At 40.5% G+C, this 25092-nt stretch overlaps 1 protein-coding gene across 3 annotated transcripts in view; it reads right to left on the bottom strand.

Moving 5' to 3' along the window:
* Positions 1-2283: 2283 nt before the first annotated feature.
* Positions 2284-25092, bottom strand: part of LOC136881008 (cell adhesion molecule 1) — a 415404-nt gene continuing 392595 nt past the window's right edge. For 2 of the 3 annotated variants that reach the window (XM_067153585.2, XM_067153588.2), the window contains 3 exons: positions 21700-21833; positions 5874-6180; positions 2284-2444 (listed from right to left, as the gene is read on the bottom strand). In XM_067153585.2, the coding sequence (XP_067009686.2) occupies positions 2317-2444; positions 5874-6180; positions 21700-21833 (569 nt within the window). In that variant the 3' untranslated portion in view covers positions 2284-2316. The remainder of the gene's footprint in view (positions 2445-5873; positions 6181-21699; positions 21834-25092) is intronic. The other variant, XM_067153586.2, reaches the window with a different exon arrangement.

Below are 25092 nucleotides of genomic sequence, written 5' to 3'. Positions count from 1 at the left end.
CTGTGTATGTCCTCGGGATTACCGCTACTGCTGTTCCAGTTCTTAGAAGTTTTCATACAGTCTCTGAAAATCCCTCTTCTGATGGAATCGGTGACGACGAGGACTAGGATACCGTCGACAAAAGAACTGGTAGACACTGAATTTGAGGGTCTTGTGACAGTAGACAATGATTTAATGACAATCATAAATTCAACTAAGGTTAAGTTATGAGTAGGTTCCCACCTTCCAATACTTATCAATTTCTATATAATAGGTTTATTAATTACATAACATAAACCATATAATCTCTAGTACATGTTTCGTTCGGATTATGGAACATCTTCAGCTAAAATTTGACAAAATGGCAAGACAATTAAAATACATTGATGTTATGATGATACAAAAGCTAAAAGATATGATAAAATGGCACGAAGATTAAAACATATAATTATGATGATGAAATAAAGTTCATTCATGTTGTTTAAAATTTTTTAACAATGTATTTTAATTGTCTTGCCATTTTGTCAAATTTTAGCTGAAGATGTTCCATAATCGGAACGAAACATGTACTAGAGATTATATAGTTTATGTTATGTAACTAATAAACCTATTATATAGAAATTGATAAGTATTGGAAGGTGGGAACCTACTCATAACTTAACCTCAGTTGTGCTGAGCCAATACGGAATAAATATGAGATTTATAAGCTGTAATCATAAATTCTGGAACTATGTTATATTATCGATAACCACGCTGTTGTTAGAGAATAATAATATTGATAATAATAAGTAGAAGAAGAATCAGCTGAAAAACCGATTCCCACATGGATGGAATCATTCAAAACAATAACCGCGGTCAGAAAATTTGTCGGGCCGATGACCTTCGATGTTAGGTCCCTTTAAACAACAATCATCATCATCATCAGAAAATTTGTCAGTTTTCTTCTTTTGCATCTATTCGTACTTATATAAGGTAGAATTTCCTTTGCCGGCGAGATATGTTTACAGTACACTGTCTTCTGGTATGGGCTAGAATAAAGTTACTACTTGCTATGACCTGCCTCAACGGCCGAGAGGATCCGTCGTGCTGACCACACGACACCTCGTAATCTGCAGACCTTCGAGCTGAGCAGCAGACGCTTGGGAGTCCAAGGCCCTTCAAGGGCTTTAGTGCCATGGGGTTTGGATATCACCTGTCTCAGTCTCATCCTTGGCTTTGAAAATATGAAAGTGACCGACGTATGAGCGATGCTAGTAATACCATTCCTTATGCAGCCAGTCCGTGTTATGAATGTGTGAAAATATCGCTCATAGGGTCAGTTGGTGCATGCATTTCAGTGGACTTGACAGACTGATATATAACAGCAACTTCTGAGTAAAGCAACGGGAAACTACCTCATTGCTCATCATCATAGTATGCCTCTTCAGTGACGCCTAGATTATCTATGACAGCTGTCGGCAGAGCTGTGGAGGATCAAACCAGCCTTCGGGCTGAATACCCAGCATACAACACATAAGGGTAGCAAATGAAATCATTATTCACTGCTAGCACGCAAGGCAAACCTTCATCAGTAACTTTCTTCGAAAGTGATCAATTTCAGTGCATCTGCGAACACTACTGTATAGCCTGCCTGGCTTTAGTTGAAATTCAGGTGTACGAACTCACAACGCAGTGCATTTAAATAATATACAGTATGTTGTATATATTTCAATAAAATACTGTACTTTACGCAGTTGAAATATACTACTGTGTATGTATATCCTGGATACTCAGCCATCTTCCATGTAATATGTGGTCCTGTTTTCGTGGTGCCTTAAAGGATCCTCAGTCATTCTTGCTCTCTTCCGTACTTCAGAACTTCTTTGTCTTTGAAATTTTCCTGGGAATATGCAAATTTGTATGAATCTATAAGGATTAATTTGATAACATTCATAATTCTGAGTTAATATCACTGAATTATACAGCCACTTTCATCATTATGTTGTGAACAAATATTTGATTTTGTTATCTTCTCCTCCAGTATTCTTCTAAAATCCGGTCGATTACATTGAAATAATGTTTAGCTTACCAAGATATTATTTTATTTATAAAAGGGTGAGTGATATACTATTGAACCAGAGAAAACTATTATCATGGATATGAATGTGACAGCTGTATTCCTGCACACAGCATCTTTAGAATCAAATTATTTTATTCTATCAAATTTATTCTCTTATTACCATCAGTGAAAGTTTGAGATAGCGTCCTCCATTAAGAGTAAAATTCATTAGGGAATTAAATGAAAACACGTGTAAATTTCTGCGATTTATGTACAAAAATTATATATACAACAATTTTCTATACAGTGTTTTTTACAAGTAGAGTCCACCAAAGAACATGGAGTAGCACGAACAGGAGTTGTGGAAGATGAGCGTGGCCTATCCGTGTGGCGAGTCCATTGGCCACCACCACTGAAGGAGGTCTGTCTGGAAAAGATTTGAACATTCTGATCTTAGAAGAACGTAGGCTGCAGCCTTAAAAAATACCTGGTTAATCTGTCTGTAATAGGGCACTGGTTATCACAATTGAAAAAGGTATATCTGCAAGTCAAATAAATACAAACAGAAGCATTGTGAGATACGTGGATGATCTGTCTGCAGCAGTCCATTGCCTACCATCACCACCGGTGGAGTTCTGTCTGCAAGATTAATGAACTCAGTTAGAACCGAAAATAGTACAAACAGGATTTTTGGAAGATCCTAAATAGTGAGTCCTTTGACTACCAACTCTCCTGGAGTTATGTCTGTAAGATATCTCGAAACAGTAAGAACTTGCAATATTACAGGCAGTAGTCTTGTAATATATCCTCACCGTGAGTTTACCAGCCACCATAACCACCAGTGGAGGTCTACCTGCTAGAGAGACGGATTAATAATAACGTAGACCAATAACAGCAAGGACACGGAGGTGAGTTCAGCGGCTACTACCAATGAAGACTGTCATTCTGAAAGAGAGAAAAGCACATGAAAAACTTAGAGGGGTAAAAGCAAGAAGATTGGGACATACACTGATGGTGAGCCTAGCGGCTCCAACCGCTGTAGGTGATCAGTCTGCAAGAGAGAAGAGCATAATAAGAAAATGGAAGAAAACAAAAAGGACTGCTACCAGGTACTTAGACGGTCTGTCCGCAACATTGACCACAGAAGCAAGCCAGTCTGGAAAATAGATGAGCACAGTAATATCACAGATGGACACAAACACAATAGTACACTTGTTACTTATTCTGCAAGAAAGTTGAACATCATAGATGTATTTGAAGACGGCTAGTAGGAGTCTTAGAACAAACCTGGATAGTCTATCCTCAACAGTCCATCGGCTACTACTACTGAAGGAGTCTTATCTCAAAAACTTAAGAAACAGTAAGGTTATGAAAGCATCTTGGAAGGTACATGGATGGCCAGTCGAGTTGTACCATCACTGAAGGAGGTCTGCCTGGAAGAGGATTTAACACACTGAACCTACTACAGTACCAGAAGTAGTTTTGGGAGACGCTCCAGTAATCAATCCGTTGAATGATACCATCGGTGAAGGTCTGTCTGCAAAAGAGCTGTACAGTAATTTACGATCATGCTAATTTGGATCTTGTAATCTACTTCGATGGTGAGTCCGTTGGTAACCACCACTGATGGAGGACTATCTACATCGAACATATTGCCCTGCTCAAACAAGGACTAAAAATGAGAGTCTGACAGTGTGGGCAGCACGTTTATAGAATAATAATCAGATGGGGTAATATATGACAAACAAACCGCAAAATAGATGAACAGGGAAGACGACAACAGTAGCACTTCCCCAAGGTGGCCTATTAAATACTACTATACTAGTAAAATAAGATGGAGAGAAGATGAATCAGTATTAAAATTCTTCTTTCCCATATAGCTGCACCACACTTACTTTTCAATGCCGTAACTGAATGAATAAAAATCCACAGTCATTTGACCTGGTCAGGAATGGAATAAATGAAGTGCCATCTAGCGTTGAGCGTAGGAGCTGTGCCGGCTGCCGAAGCCTGTTGCGCTCCTCTGGGGTAATGATTACTGACTGACAGATGAAATGATATTGGGGAGTGTTGTTGGAATGAATGACCGGAAAAACGGAGTTCCAGGAGGAAGACCTATCCCGCCTCCGCTTTGTCCATCACAAATTTCTCATGGAGTGACCGAGATTTGAACCACAGAACCCAACAGTGAGAGGCCGGTGCGCTTCTGCCTGAGCCATGGTGGCTGATATCGTAACTGATTTTCTAAAATTGAAAAGAACTAATCTTTCTTTCTTAATCCGTTTTCCCTCGAGGGTTGGCTTTTTTACTCAGACTCAGCGAGGGATAGAAACTCTACAGCCTCAAGAGCAGTCTCCTAGAGCGTGAGACTTTGAGTCTGAGGATAAAACTGGGATGGAGGACAAATACCTCGCCCAGGCGGCCTCACCTGATATGACCGACTTGAGAACCATGCACAGAAATCAACAAACATCCAAACACAACGTCGGTTTCAACAGGTGTTACCGTACCGGACTTGCTATGGCTCGATCCTCTCAACTCGGAGGTCTGTATTCAAACCCCTTCCTGGGAGACGTTTTATTCTTTGACTGGTGCTCTCATGCCTGTCTTAATCCACGTGCATATTTAACAACACCACCTAGCAAAGCCCATTTGAATTCGCCCACGAAGCGATCTGATTGGTTAAATTCAGCAGCTGATTAAGTGACAACGTTGCCAGATATCGAATTATTATTTTTTAAATATTTTTATCAGTATGAACAACCCACCAACGCTCATATACCCGGTTCATGTTGTTTCCGAGCACCCCGAGCACCCTATGTATACTTATTCACTTTGTTTCCGACCAACCTGTATATACTTAATTGGCCTCATTCGAAAACTTTAAACATTTATTTACGGAAAACAGAAAGAAAAATCTAATACTTAAATGCATGCATTTGTAACCATTCACTGATGTATCTTCTTTCTTTTTTTCGTTGCCATAGGGAGTTTTATTTTTGCCAAGGGCAGTTTTATTTAATTCTCTTGGAACAAAATTTGTTTAACTGAGTAGATTTTAGAACGAGTCTATTCGTATCATGTCACAGGATTACTGTTTCACACTATTTTTTGAGTTACCAAATACAAAATACTATTCCCCTAGACGACCTTCCACAACACGTTTTTGTTCAACGTAAGTAACATGAAAAACAAATGATCGGAAATCAGGAAAATTCTGACGTAACTTCATATCATATTTATCATATTTATTTCCAAAGAGCCTACACAGAGCTCTCCTCCAACTTAGACCCTGTGTTGTTAGTAGTGAACAAATCAAATATAATATACAATTATAAGTAACAAACAAGCTGTGATAGGTACAGTGGACCCTCCACGCAGTGATCTCTGCCCGGAGGAACCTGGTGTTTACCAGATATTCGGCGATTGTCAAGAAGTCGCGAGGAAACTCACGATAATGATAAGAGTTTGTGATAATAGAGATAATAGCTCCCTCCTGCAGTGATAACTGCTGTATGGAACCTGGTGATTATCAGAAGAGTAAACTGTAGTAGGTACAGTGAGCCCTCCATGCAATGATCACTACGCGTTGGAGTCTGGTGGTTACCAGATATTCGGCGATTGCCAGGAATCGCGAGGCTACTCACGATACTAAAAGAATTTTGGAATAATAGGAATAATAGCTCCCATCAGTAGTGATAACTGCTGGATAGAGCCTGGTGATTAACAAAATACTAAGAATTGTTACGAATCCTGATTAGGACGTAACTTCATATTCCTCAATTAGTTTTAAAATTCATGTAACATCTTAGTCAATGAAGAAGTTAGGATGTATGCACGTCAGATGGAAACTCACCTTCATTTTCGTAATCATCATAGAGATTGTTCCTGAGACGCGGATGTGCCGTTGATAGCTCCGGAAGATTGGGCACGAATTCTGGCCCCACGGCTCCTAGTTTGATGCCCTTTGGTCGATCCTCCTCCACGCTCTTCTCCGTGCTCTGCCAGTAGACGTCGTGAATGCTGGCGATACAGCGGATCTTCAGACGGCCCGTCTGGAAGTGATGCGGCTTGACAACCAGCTGAAGACCCAATAAAGAATTCTCTCTATCACTATGTGCATCCCGTCTAGCTGGGTATGGCTTCAATTCGTGCTGAGACGCCTGGAGACGAGAAAGGAACCAGATTAAATTGAAGACACTTCACGACAATTATGTGCGAATAGAAAGAAAGGGTTGATAAAGCATTAATTGCTCTCACTGATTCGGAAATATTAGATCATTTTATTTGAACCTTAGAGTTAAATTCATACTGAGATGCGTGACAAGTGTTATTCAACATAACACTAATAAATCTGTTACATTAACAAGATCGTAATTGTAAATAAAAAGCATTTTATTTATGTCCTTAAAATAGTATTAAACTTAAGGCTTAAGTAAAGAATACATCCCCTTAATACATTCATACCTTTTTAATGGTTTGGCACATAACATTGATTAATTAAACATTTTTTTCCTCTGCACAATATCAATGGTTTTGAATTCTTTAGATCTTCATAGATTTTTCTGCTCACACTACGTCAGTCAAAAACCAATTAACAACCCTCTTTCTGGATAAATACAACAAAATAGTATACACAATAAGTGAATATTGTAGCTATGTTTGAATGTATGGCATTTATTAGTGAAGAATTCTTATGTATACTATGTTCCCTATCATATAACATTTTCTATAATTCAGCAAATTCTTTAAAAAGTATTTGTCTATAAATCTCCGCAATCATTATGATATATGGGATTGACCACCTATAATTACCTCATATGCAGGTTGTGCATATTTGCGGTCTAGAAAGTATTCATCGTGCTGACCACCCGACACCACGTAATCTGCAGGCCTTCGAGCTGAGCAGAGGTTGCTTGGCTCAAAAAATGATTACAAGACTATATTTAGGGTACAGTTTAATTAGATGCAATATGTTCCTCTATCAAGTTACCATTGTATTTAGGATTATAGTATAAAGTGGTCAAGTGTCATAAATTCACTTACAAAAGTGAATTATCGGCCAGGAAGCACTCGCCACTATTAGTATGGCAACGGGGGAAATAAAAACAGACTGCCGGCTAGATGTTTGATATAAACATCGTGTGACCCGTGCCTCCAGGAAAGGTGCCGTGTACGGACATCAATCAAGCTCCATATCAATTAGTGGCGTGCATTGTTCGAACTTGAGACGGGTAACCACGAGAGAGCAACATGTGCCTTGCAGCATATGCAACCACTATCACGCATGAGTGGAGCGTGTAAAGTAAAATACCCGAGTTTGCTTGCTTTTCTGACGTTGCAATAAATGTGGTTCATACAGACATGAGTCCGGCTCCAGGGTTAAATGGTTTGTGTGCTGGCCTTTGGTCCAATGGGTCCCGGCTTCGACTTCCGGACGGGTCGGGGATCTTAAACTTCATTGTTTAATTCTGATAGCTCGTGGGCTGGATGTGTGTGCCGTCTTCATCGTTAGAATTCGTCATAAGTAGGGTCCCCGTCCTCACAGATGCGCAGGTCGCCTACACGTCGTCAACTCTTCGGAGGCCACATGACATTATTAGCCAGATATGAGTAAGCCCTTGTTTAGAAAGAGCAAAGGCCGGGAATTCGGAGGTATAAAAGGGTAATGGAATGGTTGGTTAAGAGTCGGTGGATGCGGAGTGGTTCTCGGCTCACAAGTGGCCATGTCTGGTCTGTGGTCCTACAGCTCTGCACTCAGACCGGCCAACCGAGCAGAGGAGGGGTGACCACGGCTCTACGCCACTGTATTTGGGAGACGGAGATGGGCCGGTCCATACCATCCGCTGCACTCAGAATGGTTTTCCGTGGTTTCCCATTCTCCCGGTGGAAGGATCATGAAATTAGTCTACCTACTCTGTCAGTAATTGCCAGACGTATATTCCACCAGGCAGCGAAAGAAACTTCAGTAGAACGGGGATGATTTTAAGGCGTCTTAGAAGTTAGCTAGACCTAGACCAAGTCAACGACATGTTATTAACTCATAACAATCATAAGGATAAATAATTAGTTTGCAATTCATTCCCAAATTGAAGCTAGAGTTTTGCACTAGCCATACCTCCTTGGATAGAAACCTTGAGCAAAGTGGATTTTTAAAATCAATTTTGAGGTTTATATTTAACTTTATGTGATATAATGTCTTAATAATTTGCACAGTTTGTATAAAATGTCTTTGGCATGGCTCGTAGTGAAATATATGGCTTATGCATTAATAATGTCTATTTAGTTAACGTGTATAGAGCAGTGAAGTACGCTATCCAGGAGGAATACACATGGCAGCACGTGCACTTCATTGACCATTTCTCCGACAGGAGTGATATTTACTACATTATTTCCAGTTTTTTCTTAAATACGAAGCAGAAACACAGTACAAAATTATGAGTAACTATTCGTATTTTCATTTCCAGTCATGAGTCCACCATTGCGGCAAAAGCTTAGTGATTTTAGAGATAAAGGCAGGCCTACGGGAGACAAACTTGAGTATGGCTAAATGAGAACGGAGGGAGGCGTGCACTGCTACCGGTGACACAGACAGCGCGTGAAGGAGCGAGTATGAAGAGGCAAGGTTGAGCGAACATAGCTCGCCTCGTCTCCGAGAAGCGAAGTTCGGTCATGGCCATAGTCGACAAATATGAACCGAGCGTAGAGCGTGTTTTACATGCCAGTAATATCTATTTGAAGTCAATATTTTGTAGTGTATTTCAATATTAATATGTTTTCAATGAATGTAAGCAGTGTGTATCGAGTGATATTTTAATTACATTTTCATGCATTCGTATACTTGAAATCAGAATAATTATTTGTAACCAGCTCAACTCATGGCAACCGCTTACAGTCCGCCCATTATCCTGTAGCAGTAACCACATCAATAAGTTTCTCTTTCGCTTTGTTATGAAATAAATACACGTGGTATTCAACCTAAACGTTACACAATGAAGTTCATTAGCCTCAGTGGCAAACTGCAATCAAATATATACAATTCAATTTAATAACCCTCTGGTATCCAAGGCATACATTCGACAGAACATTGCCTAATTTCAACACCTTGACATGATTATATTCTTTCGCAAGTAAATATCACGGACTGATGTATGTTTAGATAGAGACTACAATGTACTTGTAAAAGATCTAACGAAGTACGCTAGCACGTTTTGACCTAGAGAATGTGCCGCGTGTTTGATATTGCCCAGATAAGTGCCTAGACAGCATGGATTAGACACTGAGATCACTAACCGACCGTAATCGTAGCCAAGGACTCATTACCAAGTGCCAGGGTATTAGAACGCACATACACATAAGAAAGCATTTCTGGAACAGTTACATTAAATGAGGAGATCGAATAATAGAGATTGAGAATAAGTGCAGATAAAAGCAAGATTTCGATTGTGACGAAAGTAAATATAGATGGAACATCAGTAATGAAAGTCCTGAGACAAACACATAGATGTAACTTATTCTGACTGCCTATGGTAATAATTCAAGAATAGACATGGAAATCATGAGATGATTATAAGTTGGATGCGTTTTCCATCACTAAGTACAGAAACTGCCATGAGACTCAGAAAGGCACAAAATTAATGAAAATCACGTTCCTGCCATGGCACATTCAGGTACGACTTACTAAGGACAGGGGGAAGTGTATTAAACTATAATATTAACAACACCAGTGAAAATTCTGAGAAATTCTATGTATATGATTTTATTGAACACAACCTGCATTATCAGAGTATAAACATAGGTTATGGAAAATTATCAGCACAAGCATAATGTAACAATGAGTTTGTCCTTTCTGAACAATTCAGAATGTGGTATTTCCCGCATTGTTGTCCACAAAGCTTACATTTGCGTTTCCCGGCTGGTCAAAGGTTACCTCTTTGGTTGTATATTCAATGATGGAAACCATATAGCGTAATGTGACTCATTTCATTCGCGTCATTTCATTGCTGGAGTTTGACAGAATTTCGCGTCTATTTCTGCTGTTCGCAACACAGCGGCCACGGCCGGCGTTCTTCTGAGGTTGTGCGTAGCCTTAAGATCTCTCCTGAGGGTGTCGGTTCACCAAATGGTACCTACCCGAAGAGAGATGATGTGAATAATGATGGACACAGAGTTATTTTTAGAAAAGTAGCTCTTAGGCTCTTCAATTTTCTTAGGTTTATGATAGGTATTCAGATGTTATCAAATATTCGTTAGGGAGTAAGTTGATATTTGTATTACCTTCACGAGAATCGTCGTTATAAGACCTATTAGATAAAGCAAATTGTAAATATATATAAATATCACGAGAAATATCTGTGATGCTCTATCGATTAAAAGTTTGTGAAGATTCTTGTTTTCAAAAATTGCTTTAACATCTGATTTAGTTCTTTCTTGGATGTACTTATAGAATATTTTACTGTATTTTGGAGAGTTATCCCCAAGTAATTGGGAATCTTCATAACCCTAGCCGGGTATTTGCACATGTGAACCGTTTTAACTCATTGATATTTTTACCCTGCCTGAACTTCATAACCTTTGTCTTGATTAGGTGTATACATATTTCTAGTTTGTTATATATTACGTTTGATTTGCCTATTTCCTGTTAACATGCGATACTGTATGTGGAGAAAAGTATCATACCACCTTTTCCACTAACTCGTGAGTTAGGGTGCTGAATATGACTGAAATTAGAGGATCTCCTTGTAAAACTTTGTTGGAGTGCATGACAGCTTCCGAGCTCTTAACTTTGTAATTGACGGTTTGGATGTAATAATACAGGGTACTGCTTATTATTGATAGGATATTGTTTCTATGCTCTAGCACTGATTGAAGCTTCTGTAGGATTATCTACGTCTAGCCTATCGAAAAATTTTCTGTAGTTGTTAAAAACTGAGTGTATTTCTGCCCTTTTTAGACTAAGCACGTCGCAAACGCTTCCAAGGAATATGCTGCAATAAAGAATGATAATGAGTTGAAAAATGGACATGAAATGTGAATTAGTTTCAAGATAAGATGAAGAAAGACAGGATGAAATGATTTGGATATATTAAAGATATGAAATGAAATGAAATGGCGTACGGCTTTTAGTGCCGGGAGCATCCGAGGACATGTTCGGCTCGCCAGGTGCAGGTCTTTCGATCTGACTCCCTTAGGTGACCTGCGCGTCATGAAGATGAAATGATGATGAAGACGACACATACACCCAGTCCCCGTGCCAGAGAAATTAACCAATGATGGTTAAAATTCCCGACCCTGCCGGCAATCGAACCCGGGACCTCTGTGACCAAAGGTCAGCACGCTAACCATTTAACCATGGAGCCGGATATTAAACAGATAAAAATGGAATATTAAAACAATTACGATTGAAAGTAATGGTGCTGAAGAAGACTCAGTTCATGATGAATTGGCATAGTAAAGAATAACTTAAGGCGAAAGGATCTGGACTGGAACATGGTGATAGTTGAGGAGTAGTGGACTGATTGAATGTACTTGTGGTGAATCTCATTTAAATGATTATTACGATGATGATGGATGAAATTGTACATAAAGCAGATACCTTTGCTTTTATTGACAGGTACAAAAATAATATTTCGGAAACATTTGACTGAAGCATGTAGACAAAATTTCGGGAGATGATTAAAAATATGATTTAATTTTTATAATTTTACTGAAAATTAAATAGTTATGCTATAAACATTTAGAGAGAGAATATCAATAAGGGTGTCGGTGTTTTCTTTCCTTTCTCGCTGTTAATATTAGAGTAAAGAAGTAATATCTTCGTACGACGTAGAAACTCCACGTCAAGTTTTAAGTCCCATCAGAATGTAAATATCATATTCTTTTAGAGCCATTACGAATGGCATTATACGCCTTGTTTTAATATTTTAACGTAGTCAATTGGCATTTAGTGTGGTTACGTGCAAGAAACCCATACCACTGATACGTTAAATAACTTACTTTGAAAGCAAAATACATGCATCACAGCTCTTGAGATTTGTTTAAAAGTTGTTGAAGGGAACTTGACGACATACATTGGATTCATGTTAATCATTGAATTATGATTCAGTCAACCAGCTCCTACCTACATTGGAAAGAATTATCATGATATACAACTAATTTAACTTTTTAAGGAAATATCTGTGTCCGCCTCTGTGGTGTAGTGGTCAGTATGATTAGCTGCCACCGCCGTAGGCTCGGGTTCGATTCCCGGCTCTGCCTTGAAATTTGAAAAGTGGTACGAGCGCTGGAACGGGGTCCACTCAGCCTCGGGAGGTCAACTGAGTAGAGGTGGGTTCGATTCCCACCTCAGCCATCCTGGAAGTTGTTTTCTGTGGTTTCCCACTTCTCCTCCAGGTAAATGCCGGGATGGTTCCTAACTTAAGGCCACGGCCGCTTCCTTCCCTCTTCCTTGTCTACCCCTTCCAATATTTCCATCCCCCCGCAGGGCTCCTATTCAGCATAGCAGGTGAGGCCGCCTGGGCGAGGTACCGGTCATCCTCCCCAGTTGTATCGCCCGACGCAGAGTCTGAAGCTCCAGGACACTGCCCTGGAGGCGGTAGAGGTGGGATCCCTCGCTGAGTCCGAGGGAAAAACCGACCCTGGAGGGTAAACAGATTAAGAAGAAGAAGAAGAAGAAGAAGGAAATGTCTGAAATAATTTTTAAAATCACAAATTTTGGATGAACTGGAGAAATTAATTTTTGAACTTATTATCGGATATAATGAAAAAATAGTCATTCATAACATCATTAAAAATCAGGGGATAATATTTTATCTTCATAAACGATTAAAATTAGGTTTTATCGTGCTCACAATTTAATCGTAAAATGTGGAGTCATTTCTTCAAAATTTATTTAAGTTCAGATAGTCATTGAAACTTAAGTTTACCGAACAAGTAGTTGCATGGTTTGGGTTTCGTAGCTATGTGCTTACATCCGGGAGATAGTGGGTTTCAACCACTCTGTCGGCTGCCCTGAAAATGGTTTTACATGTTTTCCCATTTTCACACAAACCAAATGCCAAGGTTGTACATTAATTTAGGCCACGGTTGCTTCCTTCCCACTCCTCTCCATTTCCTACCTCATTGTTGCCGTAAGACCCATCTGTGACGGTGCGACGTGAGGTAATTCGTATTAAAAAAAATTGAGGGAATCGTGTAATTAGCATTTATACAGTAAAATAAATTCAAATTTAGAAAATATTCACAGCGTGTTTGGAAGATTGTTGGAAACATTAGTTGTGAAACTTACACATTTTTGTTTTCAAATACTAGTACGCTGTCGTGCTAAATTTATATACCTTGCGCTAAATTATCTGTATCATATTGAAGATTTTTATTTCTAAACATAAGAATTACCTATCTATGTGCACAACCTACCAGCCATAAAATAACAGTTCTCTCGTTTTGCGATTTTAATCTTCGGAAGCCCACTGAGGTGATCACAGAGTTCGTACTTCTATTTGGATAACCTAGGAAACCAATCAAGAGTTTTAATCCTGGTCCACGCTTTATTAACTTCCCAGAGAAGGTCCGTTCAAGCGTTACTAACTTGAAGTAGAGCAAAATTGATCCATATTCATATAGCCTTTCATTCTCGTCCGTAAAGGAAGAGTAGTTTTCTCTCACCGGGCGAGTTAGCTGCGCAACAAGGGTTGCGTATCTACCATCTTACATTGGGGGAGATAGTGGGTTCTAGGCCCACTGCCGGCAGCACAAAAGATGGTTTTCTCTGGTTTCCCATTTTCACATCAGGAAAATGCTGGGGCAGTACCTTAATTATGGCCATGCTCGCTTCCTTTCCATTCCCAGCCCTTTCCTGCTCCATCGTAGCCGTAAGTCCTATCTGTGGCGGTGCAACGTAAAGCAAATACAGTGGAAATCGTTTATTGCTATCGCAACAACATGCATTGGACATGACGGCGAAAACTAACGGTCCCGTCTAAGTCCTATATAAACAATATATTTTAAAAATCACTTTTAGTTCTGTTTCTATGAGTTTCGACTTGACAGTTAACCGGAAGTCAGACATTGGTGCCAAATTGTTACGATTACAAACAGCTCATTCACGACACACAATACGAACGGAAATGTATATACTCGAATATAAGTCCAGAATCAATTATTCTTTGCATAACTCACATAAGATAAACACTAACACATAATATATTTAGGATAAGGCTATCAGCTTAAAGGGGCTGCCTGGCCGAGGCGGTAAAAGCGTGCTCGGTTCGCCCGGAAGGACGTGGGTTCGAATCCACGTCAGGAAGTCGTAAAATTTAAGAAACGAGATTTCCACTTCCGGAGGTGCATATGGCCCTGAGGTTCAATCAGCCTACACCAAAAATGAGTACCAGGTTGATTCCTGGAGGCAAAGGTGGCAGGGCGTAGAGCTAACCACTCTACCCCATCACGTGCCGAGGTTAACAATGGTGGAAGCCTTTACCTTCCACTCCTCCATGGCCCGTACGGAGGTGATTTTGCTTTGCTTTGCTATCAGATAAAAAAAGATCAATAATTGAACAGATGAAACACGAGAAAACGAAAAAAAAATTTCTACCCACCATCTAGAAGAGCTCGCGTTGCTGATAGAATCAATTTCTCTTAAGGAAGGGAAAAAATCCTAAAAATGGTATGCATCACTCGTTTCTGAGTCGTTATCGGCATCGTCATCGTCTGTTGAGGTTTCACTCTCCTGGCTATTTCATCCACCTCTTAAACTTGGTACTAGGGCTTTTTGTTTCACAAGGTGCGCGAGTTTCCCCCATTCCTTACGTTATCGTGAACCCAAATATTGTCCTCCTTCAACCGCTCAATCAACTCGTTATTTCTAGCCGCCAGTGTTGGTGCTTTGTCAAAAATTACCGAGTGAACTGACAAAGACCACGGAAAAACTGAGCACAATACAATACACAGCTGATAGCACGTGGTTACAGGAAATAACAGATCGACAACACTGGTAACCGGAACTGGAGTCTAACGCGCTCTAACAGAACGATCGGCTGCCTATGATTGGCTGCACGCCCGACGTGATGCGTCGCTCTAGCTAGATCCTTTCCGGCCTTGATGATCGGGTCCACGCATTGTAATCGGAGTAGTTTCATAGCTCGATACGTGGCACTGGTGGCCTAAGTTTTTTGCGGTAGAAATGCACACTCCTCTATGAAAAAGATATTGATTGAAATTGATTGCCGATTTATCGTATATAGAATGTTACATAGGTTCATACTGTTAAAATGATTAATCCTAAAGGTTACTTCCGTTGATATTTGCCAAAATAATGTCGTGAAATGAAACTGCGGAGAGATGGAGTAGTCCGGCTGATGTTCTGATATTCACTTTGATTGCCGATTTACCTTAATTTAGAAGAATGAAGGAGTATGTTACATTGACTAATACCGGTACTGTTAAACATGATTAATCCTAAAGGCTACTTTCGTTGATATTTGTCAAAATAATGCCGTGAAATGAAACTGCGGGGAGATGGAGTAATCGAACTGACGTTCGTTAACTGTGAGGAATAATCACTTTTATTATCCATAGCGTTTAGGTACATAGCAGAACGTATCACAATACCTTTGTCTTCTGATGTCCATCGTGAGATTAAAAGTCATTGTTCAATTCGAGCTTTAAAATTCTTCAAGTGTTGCTGCCAGGACGAGGGCGTGGTCAAAACTTAAAAGTCTTATTTTTTCTATTTAAATATTCGGTGTATGGATAACATAAATATTTTGACTCAAACTTGTTTCGATTTTAATGTCAACATATAGTTTCAGATTATATTTCATTCATACCTTGTAATAGAATTTTAGTCCGGCTCCATAGCTAAATGGTTAGCGTGATGGCATTTGGTCACAGGGGTCCCGGGTTCGGTTCCCGGCAGGATCGGGAATTTTAACCATAATTGGTTAATTTCTCTGGCACGGGGGTTGGGTGTATATCTCGTCTTCATCATCATTTCATCCTCATCACGACGCGCATGTCGCCTACGGGAGTCAAATCAATACATCTGCATCTGGCGAGCCGAACTTTTCTTCGGGCACTCCCGGCACTAAAATCCATACGCCATTTCATAGAATTTTAAATAAAAATTCAGTGAGAGAAAAGTATTCTCAGTAAATAATTCGTAATATTTTCATTGCACAGGTAACACGTTGGTCTTACTCTCATAACAGTAACGGTTGCTACTTGTCAGTGTTTAAATGTTAAAGTTCAGATTATGTTGGATAAAAATGTGTTGTGCTGCTGTCTTGTGGCAAATATGACTCCGCCTAAAGGATTATTCAATTAAAGAAAATTTAGGGGTAAGAAATACCCAAAAATAAAAACGGGAAACTAAGATGAACGTGCCAATTCAAGGATGGTTGTAGGGAGCTATAGTACAAACTTAGGTGTTTCGGTCATACTTGTGCTTGTAATGCTATTTCTGCTTCAAGCATATCTTCACTGTATGCTAGTTGTTCTACAATAAAACTGAAATTTGAAAACTTTCCTGTACCTTCGTTATTGACTGTTGAACTGCTTGCATCAGGATTTTGAGAAAGGTAAGCAGGTTCAAATCTTTTGCGTTTCTTGGGTGGTGCGGTTCTAGCAATTTTTCTTCTAGGACTCTTGGAATTAATTACCTTTACTAGGATAGTTGGGGAACATTGATGATACAGAACCTTTTTAGTACTCTTCTACTTCTGCCTACAAATCAATAGTCATGCTCTTTGAAATGATGGCTACAGACAACAGAAGTAGCATAATTAGTGTTAGGGACAAAGTTATCGCGAGAAATTGCATTGATCCACTCCTTAGATTTGTCCTGGTCTACAGGGAATTCGTGAATGATAGTGTCCCTTTGCTCGTTTTTCCTGTTTGAATTACGAAAAGGCACACAGCAATACATGTCCGAATACTTCCAATCACAGTTAAAGAAAAACATATTACTATACAATTAAAAAATGAATTAGCGCATAAATTAGAATTCTTGTTTACGACAAAGTTGTGTTGAGAAATTACTTTGAGCCACTCATTAAATTTGTTCTCGTTTATAGAAAGTTTTTGTTCGAAGTACTAAAAGGCGCACAACAATATCATATACTCCAACATTTTGTAAACACAATATTTGAAAAACCATATCACCACATTACACAATTAAAAATAAACTAATTAGCTCAGAACTATAAACTCTCAATAACAAGCTAACAAACACCTCATTACAACACATTATAAACACTTACCGCAGAAAAATAATATAAATGAAACTGAAAATATAATTTGCGGCATACAGCTTCCTGTTAGTGACTTAGGTGACCAGCGCTCCAGCGGCATTATGTTGAAATTTTCCAATTACAGCTTTATACTGGGCTTCACAAGCGATTGTCAAGGCCGGTGTAAGGAGCGCAGCGAGCGATCCAGTCGGCCGTGTTGGCTGTTTATTAATTCACTTAGCCTCCGGCAGAAGACAGCCCTTAACTCTTAAGTCGAAACTCATAAGAAATGAATTATAGTACGATGTTGATCTATTTTGTCAGGTATTTGGGGATTGGTGAAAACAATGTAACGCTTATTGTTGTAGATTTAAAATCAGTCTGTTTGTTAAACAGTCCAGGCAAGCATCGCTGTCAAGTTGTCACAAAATAAAAGGGGAAAGTGTTTAATACTGAAGAAAGGTCACACATATTATGGCGGTTAGTAAATGGGGAAACAGACGTCAGCATCACAAAGGAATACGATGTATCACACTCAACGATTTCTACAATTTGAAAGGATAGACCTAAAATAAGTCTCTTTTAGAAGAAAAGTGTTTATAATCAAGCGGGCCAGATCATCCGAACACAAAGATGTTGAGGAATGTTTATTTAGATAGTTTGAGCCGCAAAGAACAAATAATTTTTCGATCAATGGACCTACTTTTCAAGCGAAACCAATGAAATTTCTGAATGATCTACTCCTCAAATACAGTTCTTATTTCAATTTTTTTCAATTTTAACTGTAATCTGATAATTAACCATGCAAGAGTGCAGCCTAAAACTTACAGATACGACATTTTTAGCAACAACTAGAAACAAACTTCAGGGTCGTTATATCCTATAGTTAAATAAAAGTACTGAAGTACATGTTCTTAATATCGAGATAAGCCATGATTAACTACAATGTGACGGTAGTAACACATGGGCCTCTCAAACGCCCAAAATCTCACGCGTGCAAACCGAGGCGCAGAGGTTCTGTGCATCATGCATCGGTCCGACTCGGCTGCGTTCGGGCCAGCGTTTTGTCTCAGGGTGACAAGGCTAAGCTCGACTCAATTCGGCTCGGATGTGGAGCGCTGCGGAGGAAGTGAGGAAGGGGGAGACAGGTGGAGCGAGTGAGACAGGTTTAGGGAAAGAGAGACACAGCGCTATTGCTCAAAATCTAGGAGTGGGGGTCTGCACTCTGGTCAAACTTGTGAAGCCGTCTTTTGCGCTGTGCAATGCACCGGTGTATGCACTCAGAGAGGCCCTGGCGTAGTCTATGCAGCTCCATCGGTACAGCATGTGTTGAGAATGTGCACCTTCACGTTCTTGTAAATTGTCACAAGGATTAAAAACATGACTATCACTTCTCGTCATTCGAGGACATTCCTAAATGGGTCCTTTCACCCGAGTGCGATTCCCTGCTTGAATCGTGAGTATAGTCTGCTTCGCTTCTGAGGGCCCCGGGTTCGATCACCGGTCGGGTCGGAGATTTTAATCGTAAATGGATTAATTCACCTGGCTCGGGGACTGCGTGTTTGTACTGTCCTAACATTCCTGCAACTCACACAGCACGTAACACTATCCTCCACTACAGTAACAAGTCGTTTCCTATTCACGGTAGATGCCACCTAGTCGTAGTCGTTTTCTTCTTCTACTTCTTCTTCTTCTTCTTCTTCTTCTTCTTCTTCTTCTCTTCTTCTTCTTATTATTATTATTATTTAACCGGAAAATTGATTCTTTACTCATGCCCCGAATTACGACAAGGGATAAGTCACGTGTAGCCGTCGTCACCATGGATGTTTTAACGACGCATTTTGATGTTCAGACATGTTTGTAATTGCGCCATACTGTATCATTTCTCCAGAAATACTCATGAGAAACGATCTCTGTTAGAGGTCAGAAAAGCATAGAACTGTTGATAGCACTGAAAATCTCAAACAGCTTCTAGTTCACATGTGCAGCGTTATGTAAGTCGTAATATTCCGTATAAGTCATTGATGAGTGGATACGCATCTGGTCGTCCTGAAACATTTAGCACACCAGAAAAGTGCGCTAATGGTTAAGATGGAGTGAACCTCTGAAATGAGAACAGTGACAAGTTCTTCGTTCGCTTCTTATGATGCAAATTGACAGTCTGCTTCGGTAGTTTTATAAACTCTAAAGATGACCATTTCGTGAAATATAATTCCCATCTTCCAAGAACCATCCTTATATTCTGAGTAAGAAGCACTGCGGATATCCTAAATGTAAAATTTCCCATCGTTCCCGGTCGACAAGGTTTTCCTTTCGAACAAAGATATAGTGTTGCCCCCTTCCCTGTATTTTACAAAGTCATTTTAAAATGGTACTCTTAAGGAAATTCCGTTATGTTATTTCTCTAGTTGATCAATCAAACAAGCAATCACCACTGATGTGTATTTGGAGCTATCTTCCAGCTGGTACATTCCCTATCAGTTGTTCAGCTAGTATTTTCTTAAATTATATCAGCGCCTTTCCTTAAATGACTTCAAAAAAGTAGAAAGTTTATCAAACAACTCCCTTGGTAAATTGATGATGATGTTTGTTGTTTAAAGGGGCCTAATAGGTAGGTCATTGGCCCCTAATGGTACGAAGTGCAAAGAAATGAAAATTCAAACTTAAAAACTGACTAGAATCCAAAACCAATGATGATTAAAAAGTGATCGTTAAACAAAACATTCAGTGGATTCAGTTCACGTTATCTTATTTACTGGGATGATGCTTATTGCCTAAAGGACGTCCAAAATCCACATCACCGGCCCCTCATAATAGTACTAATCACTGGTAAAAGCAGAGCTATGGTGTTCCTCATATAGTGGTATTAATCTCAGGCAACACAGACCCATGGTGTGCCTCATACATTAGGTAACGCAGGCCCATCCTGAACACAGTGGAACCTATACAGTCGTGTGCATCGCTCGGCACATACTCTCGCTAGATACTTGTCTATGCAACCGAGCACCCCGTGTCGGTGGAATACACACGATGATACTTATCACAAGTAACACCTACATACGTAGTGTCCCTCGCATAATGGTACTGTTCCTTGGTAATGTAGACCAATGGTTTTCCTCGCAAATAACGCAGACCTATGGTGTTCCGTACGTAATGGTACTAATCACAAGTAACCTCATGGTTCTAATGTCATAATCCCTTGGTCGCCCCTTTTAGTCGCCTCTTACGACAGGCAGGGTATACCGCGAGCGGATTCATCTTCTTTGTCCCCCACCCACAACGGGTACTGTTCGTTAACTGTTCTAGCTTTCCATATCTCGATCCGATTTCGCTTAATATATTACAAATTCGGGAGAAAATACATCCCCAATATTTGAACTTATCCAGATGTTCCCTAACTCATGTTCGAAACTCTTAGGTTTCTTCCATATTGAGATAATTTTAATTTTGAAAATGCTGACTGTTATATAATATGCACTGCATTTCATTTCAGGTTAGACTATATATTACGTTGCAGGCTTTCTAAAACAGTCTGTTATTAACACAAGTCGTCAGCCCAGGGCCACTACTTACTATATTTATATCCAATTGAATCCCTTCGCACTATTTCATACTTTCTAGTAAATGATCCACGTAAACTGTGAGCTATGAGATTAAAACTTTTAAATACCCTGAAGTGAGAACTCATTCTACGATCAGTTTTCTGAAATCACAACACGACCAACAGAACAGGACGAAATTATTTATAGTGAAGCAAAGAAAATAGTAAACATTCTCATTAAATACATTAAAAACTCCAACTCCTTGGCTAAATGGTCACCGTATTACCCTCTAGTTCAGAGGGTATCGGGTACGATTCCCGGTCGGGTCGTGGATATTTAATAGCTTATGATTAATTCCTCTAGCTTGGAGACTAGATGTTTGTGTCTGCTCCATCACTCTCCACTTCATATTCAGACAACACACTACACTACCAACCACCACAGGAACACGCAGTAGTGATTACATCCCTCCAAATGAGGTTGGCGTCACGAAGGGTATCCGGACGCAAAACATGCTCGAATCTACATGCGCTACCCCACAGCTGTGCAAAAAGCGATAGAAGAATTTTAAAGAGGAGGATAAACTAGAAACTCCTAAAATGGACCCAACTAGAAACTATTAAAAATTGACCATTATCTTAGTTATGAGGATACTAGGAAGTTTGTAAGGAATTTCCGAAGTACTGTTTAGTATTTTTGTATATATTCGCTAAATAGGAACACGCGACACGTACGAATGCATTTACTCAATATTATTTGCAAGCCAATTCACGCATTGCTCTGTATACTGAGGGTTACTGTCATATATATCGCTTTATATTGTTATTTTCTTCGGTTTTCATTTAATATTGTGAATTTTTGAAGCTTAGCTTCTCATCCGTCTTTTATATTTATTTCTAAGTTGACTCACCTGTTCATCATTGACCAGCCACGTCAGCTTGGCCGCAGGTCTTGACCACGACGAGGAACAGTTGCATTGAAGCTCTTCTCCTAGACGATACCGGGCTCGAACACCGGTTATACTTGGTCGATCCACTGGAATTTCTGCAACATATAAATAGTAACATTGATTACTTTACATACAACAGTACGCGTAGATACCTAAGTAACTTGTAGCTTGCATTTTCCGAGTAACTCACATATGTACAGGACCGGGCGAGTTGGCCGTGCGGTTAGAGGCGCGCGGCTGTGAGTTTGCATCTGGAAGATAGTGGATTCGAATCCCACTGTCGGCAGCCCTAAAGGTGATTTTCCGCGGTTTCCCATTTTCACACCAGGCAAATGCTGGGGCTGTACCTTAAGGCCACGGCTGCTTCCTTCAAACTCCTAGACCTTTCCTATCCCATCGTCGGCATAACACCTATCTGCGTCGGTGCGACGTAAAGCCACTAGCAAAATATATATATACACAGGATGGCTGGAGAAGTCACGCATAAGATAAAGTGCCACATAACATTAGTCCTTTCATAATGTTTCTCAAGTAGTCTGCACAGATTTCCAAAGCATGCATGTTACCACTGTGGCAAAAATATAGGCATTACATTAAAGAACGTACACTGAAGAAAATGGAAATTGCAACACCCAGAAGGAGTTGTGCTACATTGCTGCAATTGAACATGCAAGACGAGTGTTCAGGTCCCTCTGGCCGCAAGTTTGGACAACAATCAATACAGGATGTGTCACCACGAGCTGCAATACATTGATGAATTCGTCGAGGCATGGAGTCAATAAGGCCCTGAATCGCTTCCTGAGGAATTGTGGCCCATGCTTGCTGCACTGCACGGGTCAGTTATTTCAGAGTTGGGGGTGGCTGAGGACGGTTGGCCACTTGTCGACCGATCATGTCCCACACATGCTCAATAGGACTGAGGTCCGGGGATCTGGCGGGCCATTCTAAGGTTGTGATGTCGCGGAGAGCTTCTCTGGAGATGCATGCAGTGTGAACCCGGCCATTGTCCTGCTAAAACATCCCATTAGCAATGTTCGCCATCATAGGGACAAGCACTGGATTGAGTACTCTATTAACGTACTGTCGAGCAGTCGTAGTGCCCTCAACAAGTACTAATTGTGATTTCACATTAAAGCCAATAGCTCCCCAGACCATAATGCTTGGTGTTGGCCCTGTGTGCCTCTTGACAATAAGATCTGGGAGACCCCTCTCCTCGGTACGTCGGCGCACACGATTCCGGCGATCACTGCGGGTAAGACAGAAGCGCGATTCATCACTAAAGACGACCCTATTCCATTCGTCGACCCACGTCGATCTTTCTCGGCACCAGGCCAGCCTTACACGTCGCTGTTGTGAGGTCAATGGAACACCTTCTGCAGGGACACGGGCTCGTAAGCCAGCTGCACGCAGGCGATTACCTACTGTTTGTTGTGTAACGTGGGGTGCCACAGCTGCTCGAATTTGCGCTGCTGTTGCATGGGGTTCCATCCGAGCCATCCAAATGATGCGGCGATCCTCTCTCACAGTTGTCTGTCGTGCTGGGCCTGTGCCAGGTCTACGAGTGTGGGTACCTTCATTTGACCACTGCTGCCATACACGTTGTACCGTAGACGCCTGTCGGCCAATACGTGCAGCGGCAGTCCTTAGTGATAATCCAGTCTCACACAGCCCAATTATCCGAGCCCTCTCAAACGGCGACAGTAAGTTCTTGATAGCGTGCTCTTCTCTGTCGTCGAGGCATGTTTGACGGGGAACATTTCACTGCACAGACTGCAAGTCAACTACACTACACCAGATTCCGTATACTGGAGTTGATTCCTCCGCGACCAATCACGTGGGTAGACCTGTAACAACAATCAAATGGGTCTGAAACTTTGATCGTTTACATACCTACATGGCATCGTTCCACATCTTGAAAATCAACACAAACGACGAATGGCTTCATGGTGTTGCAATTTCCATTTTCTTAAGTGTATCTTTATGAATTGTTCAAAACCCATGCGTGACGTCTACGTTATCTCTACATTAAAATGTTTGCTGAAAGCGGCTTTGGCTAATCCGTTCTACTGGACCGGACTTGCTTCGTTTGTGTTCTATTCTCTCCGGAATTACCTGGCGGTGAATCATAAGACATTGATAGTTCTAAAAATTCAGCCAAATTTGAGTAATCATAAAACAACTCATTTCATGATTACTCTAATAATAATTGGAGACGAAGTCTTACCCCAATCTGAAATACATTCTGTACTTAGCAGTTTACTAAGGGACTAATGCTTTCATTAATATTCTGATATATGCCATTTTCATCCTTTGTAATGTCACTGCATGCAGCCATGTTTGATTATTACCTGTCAAGCCAGAGGGTATACACTTCCTCTGATCATGGATTAATACTATTCCCTGCTCGATACTCTTTGATTCTCTAACCTTGCTCAGCTTCCAAATATATTCAACAGATGGCAGAGTGTTCCTAATAACTTACATACTACTAAGGGGAAAACAGTCTACGTGCAAACAGACCCTATCGTGACATATGCCTTACATACTTTCCTGGGAGATCTATCCAAGGATAACCTAGCTATACTAGAAAGTGTGCTCTACCTGGAAAGAAACGCTCCTTGAGACTAACCTATGAACTCACAAGACAACCGTTCTATATAGAAGAACTGCGATTAAAATGTCTTTGCCTTCTACAACACAGTACCAAGGTTTACATCAAGAACTGCAGATAAAGAATGCGACTACATGGATACACCTTTACCAAACAGACGTCACCGGGCGAGTTGGCCGTGCGCGTAGAGGCGCGCGGCTGTGAGCTTGCATCCGGGAGATAGTAGGTTCGAATCCCACTATCGGCAGCCCTGAAGATGGTTTTCCGTGGTTTCCCATTTTCACACCAGGCAAATGCTGGGGCTGTACCTTAATTAAGGCCACGGCCGCTTCCTTCCAACTCCTAGGCCTTTCCTATCCCATCGTCGCCATAAGACCTATCTGTGTCGGTGCGACGTAAAGCCCCTAGCAAACAGACGTCATGATGACGTCAGAATGGTTGAATTCTTACTACGAACTGTGGCGTACCACAACGCAAATGTTCACAAAACCATTGAAAAGGGCAGGCAAAACAATATGACTACGACAGGCGAGTTATCTGACCTATTTATAACGAATACTGAGGAGTAGCACTGATCCTCTAGTTCTGTATTAAAACATACGACTTTCTTTCAGACTCAGATAGGTCCTACGAAATTGATGGGATGGGACAGGTCTAGTAGGACCGGGATGGAAATGAACGTGGCCTTAATTAAAATGCAAACCCAGCATTTGCCTGGTGTGAAAATGGGAAACGGACGAAAA

Source organism: Anabrus simplex, chromosome 9, assembly GCF_040414725.1.
Source record: "Anabrus simplex isolate iqAnaSimp1 chromosome 9, ASM4041472v1, whole genome shotgun sequence".
Taxonomy (NCBI): domain Eukaryota; kingdom Metazoa; phylum Arthropoda; class Insecta; order Orthoptera; family Tettigoniidae; genus Anabrus; species Anabrus simplex.
This window is presented reverse-complemented; position numbering and strand designations above follow the sequence as displayed.